This window comes from Vidua chalybeata, chromosome 1, assembly GCF_026979565.1.
Source record: "Vidua chalybeata isolate OUT-0048 chromosome 1, bVidCha1 merged haplotype, whole genome shotgun sequence".
Classification (NCBI taxonomy): domain Eukaryota; kingdom Metazoa; phylum Chordata; class Aves; order Passeriformes; family Viduidae; genus Vidua; species Vidua chalybeata.
Window position 1 is genome coordinate 42,235,781 of NC_071530.1, and position 17,971 is coordinate 42,253,751.

Genomic DNA, 17,971 nt, shown 5'->3' on the forward strand with positions numbered 1-17,971 from the left:
GCAGGAATAACATTTATCTCCCCATCTGTGCTGCGCTTTGTTCCCCATGCCTGTGCTTTGTTCAAAAACTTCCTGAGCCAGATCAAACCATAAATCCACCGGAACTAATTTGAGTAACTGACTTTATCTGATCAGACACATACCAACTTAAATATAGATTTAAGAGCAAATCAATAGCATGCAATCAGTTGATACTTTGGCCCAGTGTTTAAGGGAAAACTATTTATTTCTTTCTATGGGTGCATAGTCGTCCTGAGGAGCTGGGAATGTGGCAGGAGGGAATTTGCCTTTTCACAGGTATCTCTGGTGAAGGAAGAAATTCTGTCAGTGGTGCCACTGCCATTTTGTAAGTATTTAAAGACCTATTTGACACACTTTAACATTCACAGAGTTGATTGCTTCAGAATTTTATAAAATTACTGTAACTAGAAATAGTTTACTGGCTCTGTGTTGATTATTTTTTCACTAGGCTGTAACTAGGCAATTGCAAAGCCCTCATAGGAAGTAGAAGAGAACTTGTCTTTGAAGAAAAAAGCAAGAATGAAAATATTACTCAAAATTATATTGTAATAACATGTGCTTGGGTCAGGAGAGCTTCTGCAGGAGAGGAAAACAAATAAGATTGCCTGGCAGGTCCCTTCATTGTTGGCCTTGAACTCCTTGCCTAATACCAAATAATCTAAACACTGAGTAGTTTTTCCTACTTTACTGTATTAAAATATTTTTTTAATATTCTGATAACAGTTTCTTTAGAATTAAACTTACTTTTCATGCTGATACAACAGATAAACAAAGAGGTAAATTTCCTCTTAGAAAGAACTCCCTTCACAAGAATGGTTACTTTTCCTATGTGTCTGCCCAGTGTTGAAGTCTGATTTCTTAACATGTAGTTTTTACTTCAGATATACTACAAAATTTTCTACTTATATTTTTCAGACATTTGATTTCTCTGGAATTTTCTGACATATTTGTGAGGCTGAAGTTTCTTGCCTGCCACAAAGAAATGGAAATTTTGTACTTGCAGTGTTGTGACTGCTTTGTGGTAGCAAGACAGAGGACAGCCATGCCCCCTGCAAATCTTTCTGCTTATTTACGTCATATTTATGTCACAGATGGTAATTTCCAAAACTAGTGCCTGAATTTGGGTTCTTAATTTCATATCTGGAGGCTGATCTGGATTACCCAGGGAATGTCCTGCACAGAGGAGTAAACTTCTTCTCTTGTTACTTGTTTTATTTGAGTTGGACTCTTTATGACTCCACAAATTAGGAAATTTGGAGAGAAATGTGAGCCCAGGGTAAAACTGAGACCAGCTGGGCTTGGGCTGGGGCTAGCCATGCCTTTGTGTCCACTGACAGAGCAGAGGGTGGGTAGGATTTTAGTAGTGCTTAGATGTTGGGGTTTATGTGCCTGGGTTCCAGGGATGACTAGCTTTGTGTCTAGAAAGTAGTAGAATATATATTTTTTTTTTTTGTCTTCTGAGGGTTGAGCATAATTCATGTTGAGAGACTGTCTCTGTTTTTCACACAGTCTGTTCCCTCCTGTTTCTTGGATTACAGGGAGACACGTTCATGCTCTTTGAGTTTTTCCTCTGCTCATTTTGTGGCATTAAATAGTTTAAACTGGTCTCTTGCCTTTTGTACAATAGATTTGCTAAAGGATATTGGCAAGAACTGTGGGTTTTGGCCTTTGCAACACCGGATTCAAAGCTGTGTGGTCTCCCCTGGCTAAACCTGTGACATGGGTTTATGCACTCGAGGGAGGCTTGTGTCTGTAACCCAGAAGGTTCCTTCCAGCTTTAAATGGGAAAAAATGGAAGCACAGAGTTAGTCTGAAACATATCTTCTGCAGAAGCTGTAGTGGGCTGTGTTTTTCCATCACCCAAGCACTTGGCCATTCAAGCAGTGTGAGGAGGAAGGACTCTCGCTGTCCCCCTGCAGTGCCACCGTCTGCTTTCAAGCCCTTCACCACCACTGCCAGCATTGCCTCAGAGGCTGTTTGACTGCTTTCAGCTGTGCCTCCTCAATCATGAAACAGAGTGAGTGCAAGGCATGTGAGCTTAAGTGGTAAATTAGGGCATATTGAGCAGCCTGCTTGTTAGCCAGGCTTTTCCTGCTGTCACAGAACCACAGAATGGGTCCGTTGGAAGAAACCTCTGGAGATCAGCTAGTCCAACCTCCCTACTCAAGCAGGGACCCCCAGAGCGTGCTTAGGACTCTGTCCAGATGGCTTTTGAGTATCTCCAGGGAAAGAGAGTTGGTGTAAAGCTAACACAGCTATGTCTGCAGTTAAGCTTCAGTGTCAGCCATATCCATATATTAGGAATTTGTGTCCAGAGGCTCATTAAACTCTCCAAGTGCTGAGTATTTCTCTTCCAAAGGGTATGTGCCTGCTCAGGGACACCCTGCTCAGTGAAGAAGCTTGTTAAACTTCAGAGAGGCAGAATAGTTTGGTTTACTCATTTTCTCTTGATGGTAGCTAGTAATAGCAAGCAGGTAATTACCATCCTCCAAAACCCCTGAGAAAAGGAGTTGAATCATTGCTCACCCTGGAACCATTAAAGCATCGTTGATGTGCTGTTAACCTAGAGGCCAACTGCACCCTTAAACCATAGTGATGTCTGTATGACCCAGGCCACAGAACTAACAAAATGTGTGTGGGACTGCACAGTCCATCCCTCCCCTTTGAGATGTCACCAAAGTCATGTCACATTGCACATTTTTGCATCATTGCTTTCATAGCCAGTCGATAGTCTCTGACTCCAAAATCTATTGACCAGCTGCTGATTGGGTGAGAGGTAATTGCATAAGCTAAAGGGGAGAGCATCCCTTGGGCTGGGCTGCCATCCTGTGAGGGTGGTTTTGGCACACACTCTTCATCAGGCATTCAGATGTTGTTTAACATTGTATTTATCTGTCACTTGGCAACTATTTGGCCAGTTATGATGAAAAAAAAGTTATGAAATATGAGCTACACGAGGACAAAAACAATGTAAATATTTTGAGGGACAGAATGCATAAACTATATTCTGAAGAAAATACTGTTAGACTGCCTTGTGTGACTTGTGACTTCCACTATTCTTCATTTTTGTACTGTCTACTGAACTAAAATAAGGTTCAGCAAAGGGTGACTAATACTGTAAGAATATTGTAATGAGTATTAATTAATACTTTACAATTTAAATCAGAGACAAACTGAAGTAGATCAGGAAAAATTCTTGGGGAAAAATGTGCTACAAATGGGGTTGCTTTGACTGCTATTTCTCACAGTGTTATTAATCAGGTACAATACTCCAAGGCACAAATTATGTGATTCTGCAAGTTTTCCTGACTCTGCACTTGCTAATTTTGCAAACCTATTGTTTCATTAACACTGGCTTTGTACTTGGTATTCTATCTTGAATTAGGCATACAAGAAAGGAAAGAAGAGATTTTTTTTTCTCTTCCCGTTTCTTTATACTTCTTGTAGCAGATCCCCACTCTGAGTCTGTGGAGTCCAGGCAAATGTCCTGTCACAATTCCTGTAGAAACAACTGTAAAAATCTCTCAACTCGAGACCTCAGAAGGTCAGTAGCCCTACTTCCTGCTCAGGATAGGACTGGCACCAAATTTAGACCGCTGGGGTGGGGCTGGGGTTTCCTGTCAGGTGCTTTGAGGACAGAGACTCCAAAACCTCTCTGGGCCCCTGCTGCAGTGCTTAGTTATCCTTGTAGTGAAATGTTTTCTGTTGAGGCTTTCTTGTCTTATTTTTTAATGACCACTTCATTTTTTGCTCCCTGGCTGTGCACCCTGGCTAAGACCCTGATTCTATCTTCTTGCTGACTTCCTTGTAGATATTGGCAGGTGTCTCAGGGCATATGCATCACCTCCCTGCCCATCTTGGATTCCACAGTTAGGCTTGGCAGAGTTGATCAGTATCCTTCTTATACTGGAGGGCCCAAAACTAGGTACAATCTTTCAGGTGTAACCTAGAAGTAAGGAGATTAGTAAATATTCCTCAAAAATTTAAATTACTGTAATTGCTCACAGTCCTTATGAGAGTGACAATTCAGGATTTGTTTCTTTGTTATCTTCAGTTTAAAATTCTTCTTGATTTTTTACTAAAAAAATCTGCATTTGACTGTTTAATGCTCATGTGTGGCTTTCCTTTATAGAGGGTTGTTTCTACTGGGTTGCAGCATCACAGGGCCATTCGTCTTGGCTCTGGGAAATGAGGAAGTTGTGAAATTGTTCCTACAAGTCTTTTATCATACTACTGAAATAGGGGAGAAAGTGTATTCTGGAAATCAATAGCCTTCAAGAAGAATGAGGGGTTGTGCAGGATGACTTAACTGAAAATAAGCATTCAGTGTTACATCGTGGCCGTGTGGTCCTGGGATTTATAAACAGGAGTGTACTAGTACAGGGACTGATTATTACAGCTGTCAAGAAGCATCAGTTACCATCTCCAGCTAAGGAAACAAACATGTTGCTGGAAAAGTGGTCAGAGTCAGAAATGCAGCTTAAAAGTAACCCCAAGCCCGGAGTCCTGAAGCACCATTCCCTGCAGAGTGTTCAGTGCCATAGACAAAAGCCTTGAGGGAAGATTTGTGATTCTAGGTATGAAGTTACCATAACCTTACACCATTATAACCAGTGAGAACAAATTTCCATTAAATAAGCTTTTAAACCTTTACACCAAATAAAATACTACATGTGGAAGAGGCTTACTGAGTTTTGAAGTGGGTGTTAATTTGCCTCTTCTATAACTGGTTGATACTTACAGATTAAACTGATACAGTTCTTGAGACAGCTCAAGAGCCAAGAAACTACTATTGTTGTGATTGGACACCATTACAAAAGAAGAATTTAATATATATCTCTCATGTTTTCATATTACAATTAATGCTAGAAAGTGGGAAAGATACCATGTACCACTGCTCTTTCTAACTGCTTATGAGCTGTTCCACATGGTGTATACAGGAAATCCAGAAGATGGGGATGCTGATAAAAAACATCTGCTTTCATATATTCTTATATTTAGTATAAACTATTTAGAAGTCTGTTCTTCATATGTATGAACTTGTGTGTACATTGAGTATACCTGTGGAAAAACACCAAACCAGTGAGTCAACAGATCCTGGCTTCTTTGGTTTTCACTTTTATATGCTTTCTATTTTTTAAATTTGTTTTCCTCAGGTTGTGGTTGAATTGTCAGTTGGCATTAACACACACAGTGGTAAAATTAAGAGTAGTTAGAGGCTGACTTACCAGGTCTGGGCATAACTGGAAAATAACAGTGTTGTAAGCATCTGGCACAGAGCTCAGCAAGGGCAGTAAATCAACATTAAACGGACATAGGCTGTTAGTGCCTGTTAAATGTTGGCTGTCCCACAGAAACCATAAAGGAAAGGTGAGAGTGTTTGATTAGGTTATGAGTGTGTGCAGAACCAGCACTGGGGCAGCAGGAATGCTGGGTTCCCTCTGTCCTCCTCTGGTGCAGAAGGAAGGTCATAGATGGATTGACACGCTGGGGGTGTGAGAGGCAGCTCCTGCCTCTCAGCCCAGGGGCAGAAGGAAGCCACGTGCTGGGACCTGGCCCAAAGCAGCCCTGCTGCACAGAACAAGGGGCAAAGCTGCTTCTCAGCCCTGGGCACAGGGCTTGGAAGACAAGGTGGGCCATGGTCCTCCTTGTGCCACGTGGAAACATCCTGCATTTCCAGCGAGCCTGTGGCTTGAACTGAGCCCTGGCACTGCTCTGGTAAATCCCTTGGCAGCTCCTGGGGTTTTGCTGTAGTTAAGATCTCTGGTGCTGCTGTGAATTTCTGTTATTTCATGGTTTTAGCTATTTAATTTTGTATTTTGGTATTGTTGGCAGCACTAAATCACATGTTTGGACTTCTATAGCCCCTCTAACTGGAGAACTACCACGGCCATACCCTGTACGCTGAAGTTGGTGTTTCTGGTTGTGAGTGAGCCCACAAAGGAAGTAGCCTGATTTCCATGCATGGTATGCAGCTCTGTTTGTGGTGTGAAAGTATCTGTTCTGTTTTAATAAAGTCCTTTCAGAAAATTTAATGTTGAAATGTAGGCAAATCTAAGTAATTGGTAAAACCTATTTGTAAACCACATTAAAGGGTTTTTGCTATTTCTCCTGGAAGTACTGTCTAATTATATTACATGTGCTTTACAAGGAAATTTAAACTTAATAAAATGGAAATAGCAAATCTATTGAATTACTGAGCAGATCTATTGAATTATTGAGCAGATAAATATTTAGAGCATTTCCTAATAGTAGAATTTTAGGATAAACAACACTGTAGCCCCACTAAAATTAATACTAGTTTAAACACATTTCACTCATGTATTGCATGCACAGGCTGCTGTTGCTAAGGGTGCTGCATAAAACAGAGCATTAAGTATAAACCTTTCACTAGTAACTCTCAGCTGATAATAAATGAAGAATGGCTTTTTGAGCCAACTCATTTCTGAGCTGTGCCTCTGATTAGTTCACAGAGGCTTTTAATACCCCTCAAATGAGTGGTTTTTGTCATTATGTATCTAGTAGATTTAACAAGTAGATCAAGACATTTTTAATATCTCTTTTCCCTATTTTTAAAATACTTCTTAAAGCTTACAAAGAAACATCTTTTTGAGGGAAGAGCAGTTAACTCAGCCCCACAGGTTTCCCAGTGAACCTGTTGGGGCTGTCAAGGGAAAAGTGATCTTAAAAGGTACCTCATCAGTTCCCTTGCAGCAATAAAAATTTAAAAATACACTCCATTTCCCATATATTGTCTTAGAGAAATATTTTCCCATTGAGCAGGAACATTTACTTTCACAGTAAAAAAGAAAGAAAATTTTTAAATTCTTCAGCCTGAACTTGGCAAAGTATTTCTCTGTTTAAAGGTGCCACCACATGTTGCTTGCCCAAGTGATAGTTCCTGGGGGAGCCTGCTGCCAGGTACTGCCAAATACATTTTGGTATTAGAAACTATAAAGAAGAAATTAAGTACACAGCTCTTGGGGTTCTCATGTGGCTTATGATTAATTTCCTGAAATATGTGTATGACTGCATTTAGACTGATTTTTCCCAGGCCTTGTGTGCCATGGCAGCATGTGAAGATATTTTAAGAGGTTTTTCTACTCACTGGCCTGCTCAAGAAGCTGGGATATTTGTTTGTTCATATCATGTATTTTAAATATCATAGCATAAGATTGCCAGCAGAAGACAATCCTAGTTTAAGATTAGCTCAGTTAAAATTAGGAGGGCCTTCAAAAATAAATGAGAGTGGTCCAGCTTGTACAGAGTTTTTGGACAGATTACATTTAGTCATCATTAGCACTCGTGCTTGGTTTTTTTCCAGACTTTGGCAAGCCCTGCAGAGATCAGAGAATAAAAATACCTTTCCAGTCTTCTGCATTCCTCATTGATCCCCATATAATTACTCCAGCACTTAGAATTTAAGAAAATCCTTCTGAAATAAGAAAATGTTTTTATTTGATGGATCAGGAACTGAATGAAGGTGCTGTCTTCTGTGTCTGTGTTTTTGCAATAGGAGGAAAAGTCGCTTTAATTAAAGATGCTATAGTTTATTCAGACATCAATTTAAATAAGTGAATCAGGATGTAGAAGAGGGAATCTATCTGTATTCCAGCCTTTAGCTGTGGCTTTTTTCCCTGCACTGTTGCTATGGAGAAGCATATAAATATTTGTATCACAAACTAATTTTACTTCACTTATTGAAGGCATGGAAATGCAGATAAAAATGGTAAAGAAAAGTTGTTGTAGGTGTGTTTTAGCATGCAGAGTAGTGTTTTGGAATAGGTTCAGGCCCAGACTAGCAGTGCCTAGCAAGAAAGAAAAGGTAGAAGGTGCTGTGTTGAAGCATCTGACATCTTTGTATCCCATGTTGTGGGATAGAAATTGAATGATAGTGTACACTTTATTTGCAGCTTCATCTTTTCCAGTAGCACACGTCCATCCTCCACTGGGGGAATGACACAGAACCCACACAGCAGCTTAGGAGTTGAAAGCTGCATAAATTGTTTCTTCGTATGATCACTCACATTTTTTCATGTCCAGTCTTTTCGTTTCCTTCTCTGCCAAATTGCCTCCAAGGAAGCAGTGATGCTGGGCATGAGTGAATTCCAGCAGTGCTGTGTATCTCCTTGCCTCAGTTCCTCAGCCTGTCCTTTGGGCTGGTCTCCCTCTGTCTCCTTCCTGTGACTGTGGTCTCTGTCTTTTTTCTTCGGGGGGCTTCAGTCACTCTGACTATTTCTTGGTTTATCAGGGTGGTTCCTGCCTTCCAGCCATTGCTGGGCCCTTGGCTGACAACCCCCAGGTGATGTGTGAGAGATGCCTTCAGCACAGTTTAAACTCTTTCTTGTTGCCTCTGTAAGTTCTGTGTTATGAAACATTCTCTTTAACAAGAAGCCTCACAGAGTGGCTCTGTTTTTTTTCACTCAGCAGATATTTTCATCAACTGGGATTGTTATCCTGGTTTCACATGGTGACAGGTCTCTGGTGACATTCTAGGATAATGAAAAAACTGGTTATCAACAAGATTGGAAATAACATGTATCACCATAGCAGTCTGCTATCTCCTTCCTATATCACAGGATTTTTTATTCAATTCAACAACAACAACAAAAGAAATACTGAGTAACAGTTAACAGATTGTTGCAATGGGAAGTGGGGGCAGCAGCTTGTCAGTTCATTGACCTTTTGAGATCAGCTTAAAAGCCTAAATATTTAGGGGTAAATGACTTTCACATAAGGCATTATCCATTACAAAAATAACTAATTAACATACTAATTACATTGCCGCTTGATGAGTGTTTTGGTGGACAAAAGTAATGTCTCTGTTAAAATCGTGTATTTTGTAAAAATCGGGCATGACAGACTGGTGGTTTTTGTTTTTAAATGCTCAAGCTCTTTTTTTGGTGTGGTTTTATTAGTCAGTTGGATTCTGGAGTGTCCTGCGTTGGGCTCTAGCTGGTTTGTAAATTCCTCCTGCTGCCGCTGGACTCAGCGTCTCTCTCCGTTCTTCTCTCCTCTGGCAGCAAATGCAGCTGGCGGCGGAGTCGCTGAAGGAGTAAACACGGAGGAATGAGGATGACTAAGGCGGTCACATGTGAGGCGGAGCCAGCGTTTGTGGTCGTGTGTGGCGCTCGGAGTGAACCCTCCACCATCTACTGAGTAGGTGGCACCTGCTTATATGAAACTTGGTAAATAATCTTTGCCTGACACTGTAAAAAACTGTATTTTCTCCTGCTCTCTTTGTTTCTCATATGCAATTGCTTGTGAAGGTAACACCAAATAAAGCACTCCAGCTTATGCCAGGTCTGTATAAAACCTGCCAGACTCCCTGTGCTTTGAGTGATTGAAAACAGATCCTGTGAGGAAGCATCCAGAAGCTAACTAGAATTTTCTAAAGGGGGAAAAAAAAGCAGACTGTTACTTAATTTACTCTCCCTTTATGGTTATTGCTCCTTTTGTTCCTTCATTACAATAGCTAATCAATCCTCTGTTAGTTCAAAGATTTGCTTATTAGCTACTGCTTGTCCACAGCAAATTAATTTAAGTATGTTATACATTTCATGGGGAACAACAATGTATTTCATTATGTGGTCTGAGAAATTGCTGAACATAAATATTTATAGAGTATGTGTTATATACTCCTGTTTGCTACTTCTCTAAACAGGTCCCAGCTAAAATATTTTCAAAAGCTAGGTAAAAAAAACTTAATAGGAAACAGATTGCTGATTAGTGACTTATGAAGCATGTTTATTTTCTAATTTATATTGGATTTTGGTATCACTTCCCTGGATTCTGAACTGCAGTATTGTATGAATGGATCTTCTGGTTAAATGAACTAACAGTAAACAGATCAATTAAACTTGACACTTGATACACCAGTACTTGTGTTTGTAGTGAGTATCTGATTTAGTTTTCCTTGAATGTCACAAAAAGGTAGCTGTTCTAATGTTTCATTGTCTTCTGACAGTAATAGGACAAAATCTACAGTGTTTGCTCCTGTGACCTTGAGACAGTTTCTTTTTGGCTGCTGTGATGTTCAGTTTCAGTAGATGTAACTGTATGTGGTACTTGCTGGAATTTTGTTCACAAAAATCTGCTGCTGCCATAATTAAGGTACTTGCCTACTTTGCACATTTCAGATTTCTGCCACGGGGCTCCCACAGCAGAGTAATGTAACTCAGCCAAAATAATATATTTTGTCTGGAACTAAAAATTAGGATTTCTCAGGCTCTGCAGGTGTGACCCAGTAAGAAATTACTGTTCCCCTGGGAAGAGAGGCAAACCTGTGCTATGGCTACTCAGTTCTTGTTTCTCCTACTATTAGTCCCCCACACTGCTGCTATTTCAGGGGTATCTCACAGGCTGCTGCTTTCACAACCTGTTCCTGAAGTAGTGGCAGGGCTGTGGCTGCACATGCTCTGCCCTGAGGATCTCTGAGGGAATCATGTCAGCCTTACTGTAGTGCTGTAGATATCCCAAAACCAAATGTTTTTTTAGGAGGGGACCAGTGTGTTCTCCAGTGTGTTCTCCCCATCTTTGCAGTCTCCTGCCCACTTAGATCTGAAGTAGTTTATGTTTCTTCAAGTTTTAACTGCCTGGTCAGTGTTTTTGAGTGTGCAGTTCCAGAGAAGAAAAATCCATGGGATGAGTTCTGTTGGAGTATGTTCTGGTGAACATACTTGCAGCCATTTTAAAGGGATTTGGCTGGTCTGCTAATTGATGGTGGTCTGGGATAATGAAGTTGATGTGTTTGGCTGATCAGCTGTATCAGGTGTCTGGAATAACTTTCTAAAATGGCCTAGAAAAGCAGTCAAGTCATCTGTCAACTGTGATCATATGAAACCTTCTGCAAAACTGACTTTGTGGTTTTCCCTTGTGGGATCCATTTCTTTTGTTTTCTGTGGATTAACAGGAAAATCTCTAATAAGTACCCAGTGACTTCAGTTGACTGTTGCCTTTGTCTTGGGCAAATCCTTTCACTTCTGCTTAATTGCCTTATCTAGAAACAGGGATAATGCTGTTCTTAGGTACCTTCTCCACCTGAAGTGAGGAGGTACGGAGGAATTCTGACCTTCCATGGTGTGAGAAGTATGGGACTCCTTTGTTTTATAGGGATTTAAGTTTGTTCCACATACTGCTACATGGTCACGAGAGAGACTGTTTCTGTCCTAAAACACACACTTAAACCTGCTGAGAAATATTCCCTCAGAGTGCCAAGTAGTATTTTGTCACTGAACTGAAATTTAGCTCCTATTCCTCTGTATGCAGCTCTTTGTCCTTTCACTGGGGAGGGGTTCCTGTGTTTCATACTGTCTGGTGTACTGGGTTTTGTCTTTTGGGTTTTTTATACATTCATGGTGGCATCTATTTTCATTTCTCATTTAAAAAAAAAAACAAAAAAAACAACTGTTTCTGTCTGTGCTCCTGAATGCGTTGTTTCATTTCTGCCATAGGTGCACTTGTAAAAATTGTGGGATGCCAGGGATGAAACTCACTGACCAAAATCAGTTATCAGGTGAAAATGTCAGAAAGAATAAGACATTCATCAGTAGCTGCCATTCACAAGGTATGGAATCTGAATGTCTGTTCCCAGGTCCATGGCAGGGTCCCTTACCCAGCTGAGCGAGCCTCACTCCTCTAGACAGCCCTGGCTCTGGGCCCTACAGGAGCACAGGCTACCAGGCAGGGGTGTGTGGCAGTTCTGCCAGTGCCTGAGTCTAAGCCATAAAATAAGTTTATCTCTGGTCTCAAGCTTCAGGATAGAAAAAAAAAAAAATAAAAAACAAGGATGAGGCTGGAGCATCCTGTTTGGGAAGATGACTGTGTGGGAGTAGCCTGTATCTGTTAAGACTTGGATTTTACAAATCTCCTTAGCAGCAACAATAACAATCCAAGAAAGCTGTTCTTAAGAATGGCACTCATAAACCACTTGCTGGTGATACAAGAGTTCTCCCATCAGGTACCTTGTGAGTGCAGGTCTGATTGTGTGGCCCAGAGGGATCTGCTGACTCAAGATATCTTACTGAGGAGAACAGAAGAGGAAAATACTCATTACATGGAAAGGTTCCTCTGTAAGCAGGCAAGCAGTTATGGATATTTTAGCCTACCTGGGCCTGAGGGAATTGATCTTGAATCTCATTCAGAGAAATTTGAGTTTACTTCCTTATTCATGTAAGCAAAGCCCCTGGGAACAATGCCTACTACTGTGATGTGCTTTCTTCAGGAAAGCTCTGCCATGCCTCACCCAGGATCTGGAGGGGCGAGTGCCAGTGCCAAGCCAGGGCTGACAGCAGGGTCTGCTGACTCGGTGCCAGCCCTGGAGACTGGTGCTGAGAGGGGAGGGAGCCTCTCTCTGCACCCCAGTGCTTGATGCAAAGCACTGTGGTGATGGCCTCTGTCATCACTGGCATCATGAGGACAGTGCTGGGCCTGTTCCAGGCTGAGGGCATGTGGCACACAGCCGCCCAGAGAGAAAACCTGCCTCCCCTGCTCTGTATTTCTCAAGAGAGCGCAGTGAGAGCGAGGAAAGAGGAAGATGTTACACAAGGGCTTGCTGAAATTAATTCCTGAGATCTGACATGAATCATCCGAGAGCCTGATGTAGTCTGTGTTACCTCTCCGTGCTTCTCAGGCCCTATACTTGCATTTTTCTTACAACATAATTCTTCCATCACATTGGAAAAGAGAGGGCATCTCATTCTTTACCGCTATGTAATAAGACTTTACTCTGGCACTAATACAGGGTTCTTGACTTCCAGAAATTGATGTCATTTGTAATACAAGCAGATAGGCCAAACTGAGTCATCTTAAAATTACAATTTTAAAAAAGAAATAAATAGCCAGAGCCTCTGATTCAAGGAGGGAGCAGGCTAAGACAAGTGCAGAGACAGTGCTCTGGAAAAGGGCAATCCAGCAGTCTCTCTAAACACTCTATGGATGTGAGGGGGCCTGGCTGGCTGCATGCAGTCAGCAACTCAACAAGTGAGTCATTGCTACACTTTCCCAAGTACAATCATGTCAAGGTGTTACTGCTCAAACACCTTTTATTGACAGGAAGTCATCATTTGGAATTAATGACAAACAAATCAGTTCTAATTCATTCACATAAGCTTAACCATGGGAAAGGCTAACGGGGTGGCTGGGTTGTCTCTGATGTTTGGGGACATTCCAGCTTGCCCCTGTTTATTGTCAGACAGCTACTTTGGGACTTCCCTTTATTTGCTAATGAAAAAGTCCTTTAAAAAATCTGACATGAGAAGTATCTGACCTGCACCTATCAGCTACTGAGATGTTACTGCTTGGCCTTGCACTACATAACGTTATGCCTTTCCTGTCTCAGTCACAGTAACAGTCCTGCAAATTCCTTGGCCACTCCTTTCCTGCTACCACCTCCACCCCGCTCTGTGGTGACCAGAGCTGGGAGGCTCCTCAGACAGGGCAAGGTCCCAGCTGCACAAGCCCACAGGTACAGCGCTGCACAAGTGCCCCAGCCTAAAGCAGTGGTCACTTAATGCCATGTATTCACAGAACCTGTTCCGTGCCCTTGCTCCTGCCCTGGCTGACCAGTTTGTGCTCCAGGAGCAGTTAAATCACTGCAGTGTTGTGCTGAGCTGCTCCAGCCACAGACACCTCTAAGAGACAAGATGCCAGAAGCCAGCCTGCTCCCAGGCAGCCCCGTGCACCTCATTGCAGCATGTACTGGTGGGGCAAAGTGGGTTGGCACTGCTGCCCTCCCCTATTTTTACTATTCCCCACTTGACAATATTAAAGAACCATGGTATATAGAGTTCTGCCTGAGGAATAGCTCAGTCAGTCTTGAGACAAAAAACTCAGCAGATGATGACTGTGACAACTGTTAAGCCCAAATGAATGCATTTGATCACTGTAAGAGAGTACCTGGAAGTTCACAAATGGATGCCCATCCACACACCAAGCCGGGCTCTCGCAAGGCAAGGCCCCTCACTGTTCCCAGGTGCTGCAGTGCAGGGACCAGCCTGGAGTCTGTGCCGCCCTCACACACCAAACGCCAGGAGACACAAACCCCATCCACATGCAAGTCATCGGTTATGCATCAATCAGGATATCACTTTTATTAACTGGATTTTCCATTTCTGTCGCACACCATGAATGTTTGTACAATGAAAAAGCCAAACATTGCCAGAAGCAATAAGATCAGTTGATATTTCTGTACCCTCTTAACACACATGGATTCTTTCTTGGTGAGAAATTTTTATACTTCTGTTCATTAATTCTGCTTATTTAGACTGCTACTCTTAAAATTCTGTGTCAAGATTGTCACATCTTAAATACAGATTAAATTTCTAGAGGTACATTATTTTTTATATATTTTTATATACACACAGAAAAATACAAGACTAACTGTTTCTCCACAATATTTACTTTATACACTACTGTAACTATATGCAACTCTTAAAGACACGTTAAGGGGTACAAGAAACTGTTTACTTGCTCTAAATAGTTTGGTCCAATATTATTGTAATGTAGTGGTTATTCTCGCCCTTCCTTTTACATGACGACATAACACGACGTACACCACATGCACAATCATTCACCTATCAACAGAGGTGGGGAGGACAGCACTCAGACTAACACATCTGTACACATCTGTACACATCTGTACACCCAGAGGTCCAACCAGCCACACACAACTATAAGGCTATAATACAACTATGCAGCATAAATGGTCAACACTGCTGTTCTAAAGTGAGCACCATATATACAGTTGTATATAAAAACACTGGAAACAAAATACACCCGGGGTTAGTTAAAAGGTGCCATTCCAAGGCTGTACATATCAGGAAAGAGTATTTACAATACTTGGAAAAAAGCTGCAACAAATAAAGTTTATTGCCAATGCCCTTTATAAACTTGTCTCCTACGTGGATGTTACGCTCACTGTCTGTGAACCACACATCTCGTTTCTGGCCCTTGGTAAGATCCCTGCTCAAAAAATTCCAGCAATTATGTTCTATGGCTTCACCCAGACATCTATGCTTGTAGCTTTTAACTAAACTGCAACTAGAGATTAAAACTTAAAGAAGCAGAACACTTCTCCTTTGCCTTGTTCCAGAAGCAGAGCCCCCCCCGGCTCAGTTCACCAGGAAGGAGACACCCCATGCACTTCAGACTCTCTGAAGTCTTGCAGGAATCACAAGAGCTGTTGTGAGCTGTTGCCATGCTGACCCAGCCGTTCTTCGGTGCTCTGCTCGCTCCACAGCAGACACAAAACACGCTGTATTGACCATTCTGAAAGCGTTACAAGATGCTCAACAGTGTCAAACTCCTCTGGGACACCCAGGGTCTGCCCAGGGCGCTGCTACATAGTACCCCCAGTTTCACTAGCATTGCTTAGAAGACCTAGTGCACAGCATGAAAAAATAAAACATTCTTGCCCTTCCCAAAACTAGGAATCTGCAATATATTTTATTCTAGATAATAAAATTCCACAAAGTTAATTCATCTGGTCAAAAGTATCCTTTTGTACAGAAATACTCTAAATCAAGACCTTGCCATGGCAATGGGAAGCCTGACAGGAAGGCTCAGAGCTGTGAAAGAAACACTTTCCTACAGGCTATTTTAAACGAACTTTATGAACAGGTGTATTACTGAGGGAAAGTAAGTGATGCACATGTGGGGAACAGCAGTATTTTAAGTCCTAAAAAGAGTAATAATAACAAAACTCTAAATGACAATTTCAATGTGAATCCAATTACCTAAAGGTTTTCCATCCCTTATTGCCTTCTGGAATCTCAGGGAGGGGAGGCGAGAACAGCAGAGAGGGCTTACAAGGTAGAAACCTAAAATACTAAGCGTCATGATATACTACTAACAAAAGTAATTCATACAAATACTTTATTTTCAGTTAGCATGTAAAAACTCAGAAGTAGACTTAATAATTTACCTTTGTTATATTAAAAAAGATTGTCTGCTTGTAATATTAACATATTTTTATGGGAGAAAGCTGCCTTACAAATCTACTTGCCTCTTTTTTTTTTTTTTAAAGAAAACTGCCTCTAGCAAAACAAGATCTTTTCAGTTTGATTTTTGAGCCACAACTTCATCTATATCATAGCTTAAGACAAATAGGTGTGGGTTTAAAATCATATTTCAAGATCACTAATTTTCAGTGCATGTTTGCTTTGTACAAGCCTTGGAACATCTGAAAGCTCCCTGAAGAGTTTTCAGCATCAAAACATTATTGCTTTGGTTCTGTTTCAGACACATAGAAGTATGCCACATATCACATATTTTAGTTTTCACAGAAGGTCAGAACAAGAATTAACATTTCATAAGCAAACAAAAGCTTCTCTTTCTAGTTTAAGTGCAGAACATGAAACTTCTAAGTGCTTCATTTACATTAGGATCCAGATCTTTATTTTCATTTAATCCAGATCTTCCATAGTAAAATTATAAATGTAAAAATTACACAATAAAATATTCTGTTGTGTTGAAAAAGAAAAACATATCTGCTAGCAGCATGCAAAGACCATGCATTGTCATACCATCAAGCAAACACAAAATTAAAGTATAATAAATAACTGCTCAAAGCCCACTTAAAAATCTTAAGACAACAAAAGGGGGTCCGTGACAAGGTGTTCACAGCTCTGACCAGAAGAATGACTCTGTCAGGCAAATCGAGCTGTTCAAGTCAGGTCATTGTCAAATGACATGACAGCAACTGGTTTGACTGGAGGTACACAGCAGCCCCTCCTTTGGGTTCCGCTGAATATTCACAGATATCTTTTCACAGAGAGGTAGTTGTAGCACATTGTTTTTCAAGTTCCTGTTCTTTAGCCGTTCCAATTCATTTGTTGTGTCTGACATTTGGTCGGAAAAAAATTTTAGGCTACCCAGTGATGAAGCCTGGTTTGCACTTCCGCTGGAGCTTATACACATTTTCCACGTTGATTTCTCCTGTACTTTTACACTGGAAAAGGACAGATTGTTTTGAGGATCAATAATGTATTTCGTGCTGCCGTGAATCTGTGAACCTAGACAAAGGCTCATTAGCTTCAGGCTTTCAACCAGTTCCCCTGCACTTCTGGATGACAGCTGCATCGAGTTTCCAGATGCAGCACATCTCCGAGTGGAACCCGAGGTGGTGTTGGTGCTCCCACCAGAGCTACCGGAGGGACTTCCCCCACCTTTGTTGTTATCACCTGGGCTCGTTTTGTCCACCCCTCCGTTCCCGTTGCTTGGTTTGCTTTGTCCACCACCATCTCCCTGGCTGCCAGGTGGCCCTTCGCTACTATCCCGTCTGTGCCAGGAGTAAGTAAACCCGCTGTCCTTGTCCAGACGCCTCCTACTTTCCGAGTCGTCATCGCTGGTTTCGGAGCTGCTGCAGCTGGAGCCCCGTCCTTGGCTTTTCCTCCGGTGGTAGCGTTTGTGCACGGTGCTGGGCGAGGCGATGTTCATCTTTAACCTGCTGAGCTTTGGGGGCAAGTTCTCGTCCATGTCAAACTCATCATCTGACTCGCCCTCCTCGAAGATCTGGTTGAGGACTGGTGCACTCTTTCTTGAAGTAAGACGATTTGTAACCGAAGGCTTACGACGCAGAACAACTTGAGTAGAAAGAGAAATAGGTTTTTTATCTTCCTCATCCTCCTCTTCATCTTCTTCTACTCTGAACAAGCACTTCCGGCCACTGGTAGTGGGTTTTAAGCTCACCGATGGAACTGCTGAAAGTGCTGGCCCAGCCAGTTCGGGGATCTCTTCCTTCTTTGTGGAATCCCCAAGGGCCTTGCTCCGGTGCCCGTTGAGAACATTCTCAGCCGTGCGAGCTGGTGAGGACTGAGGAACAGTGGCGTGGGAGAGAGGGGTTGCTGTAAGGTCATCCTCCAGATCCTGGGGGACATCAATTTTTGTTGGCCACGACTGCCTGCATAAAAAATTAAAGATAAACAGGAAGTTACATCACAGCAAGCATTTC

General features: G+C 41.8%; 2 protein-coding genes across 5 annotated transcripts in view; one reads left to right on the plus strand and one right to left on the minus strand.

Moving 5' to 3' along the window:
* Positions 1-9,899, plus strand: part of ANO10 (anoctamin 10) — a 121,799-nt gene extending 111,900 nt beyond the window's left edge. The window contains exon 14 of the mRNA XM_053959801.1: positions 9,045-9,899. Coding sequence (XP_053815776.1) covers positions 9,045-9,080 — 36 coding nt within the window. The 3' untranslated portion in view covers positions 9,081-9,899. The remainder of the gene's footprint in view (positions 1-9,044) is intronic.
* Positions 9,900-14,085: 4,186 nt separating this feature from the next.
* The window catches only part of SNRK (SNF related kinase), a 39,873-nt gene continuing 35,987 nt past the window's right edge, over positions 14,086-17,971 (minus strand). For all 4 annotated transcript variants that reach the window (XM_053942445.1, XM_053942421.1, XM_053942429.1 and 1 more), the window contains exon 7: positions 14,086-17,920. In XM_053942445.1, coding sequence (XP_053798420.1) covers positions 16,702-17,920 — 1,219 coding nt within the window. In that variant the 3' untranslated portion in view covers positions 14,086-16,701. The remainder of the gene's footprint in view (positions 17,921-17,971) is intronic.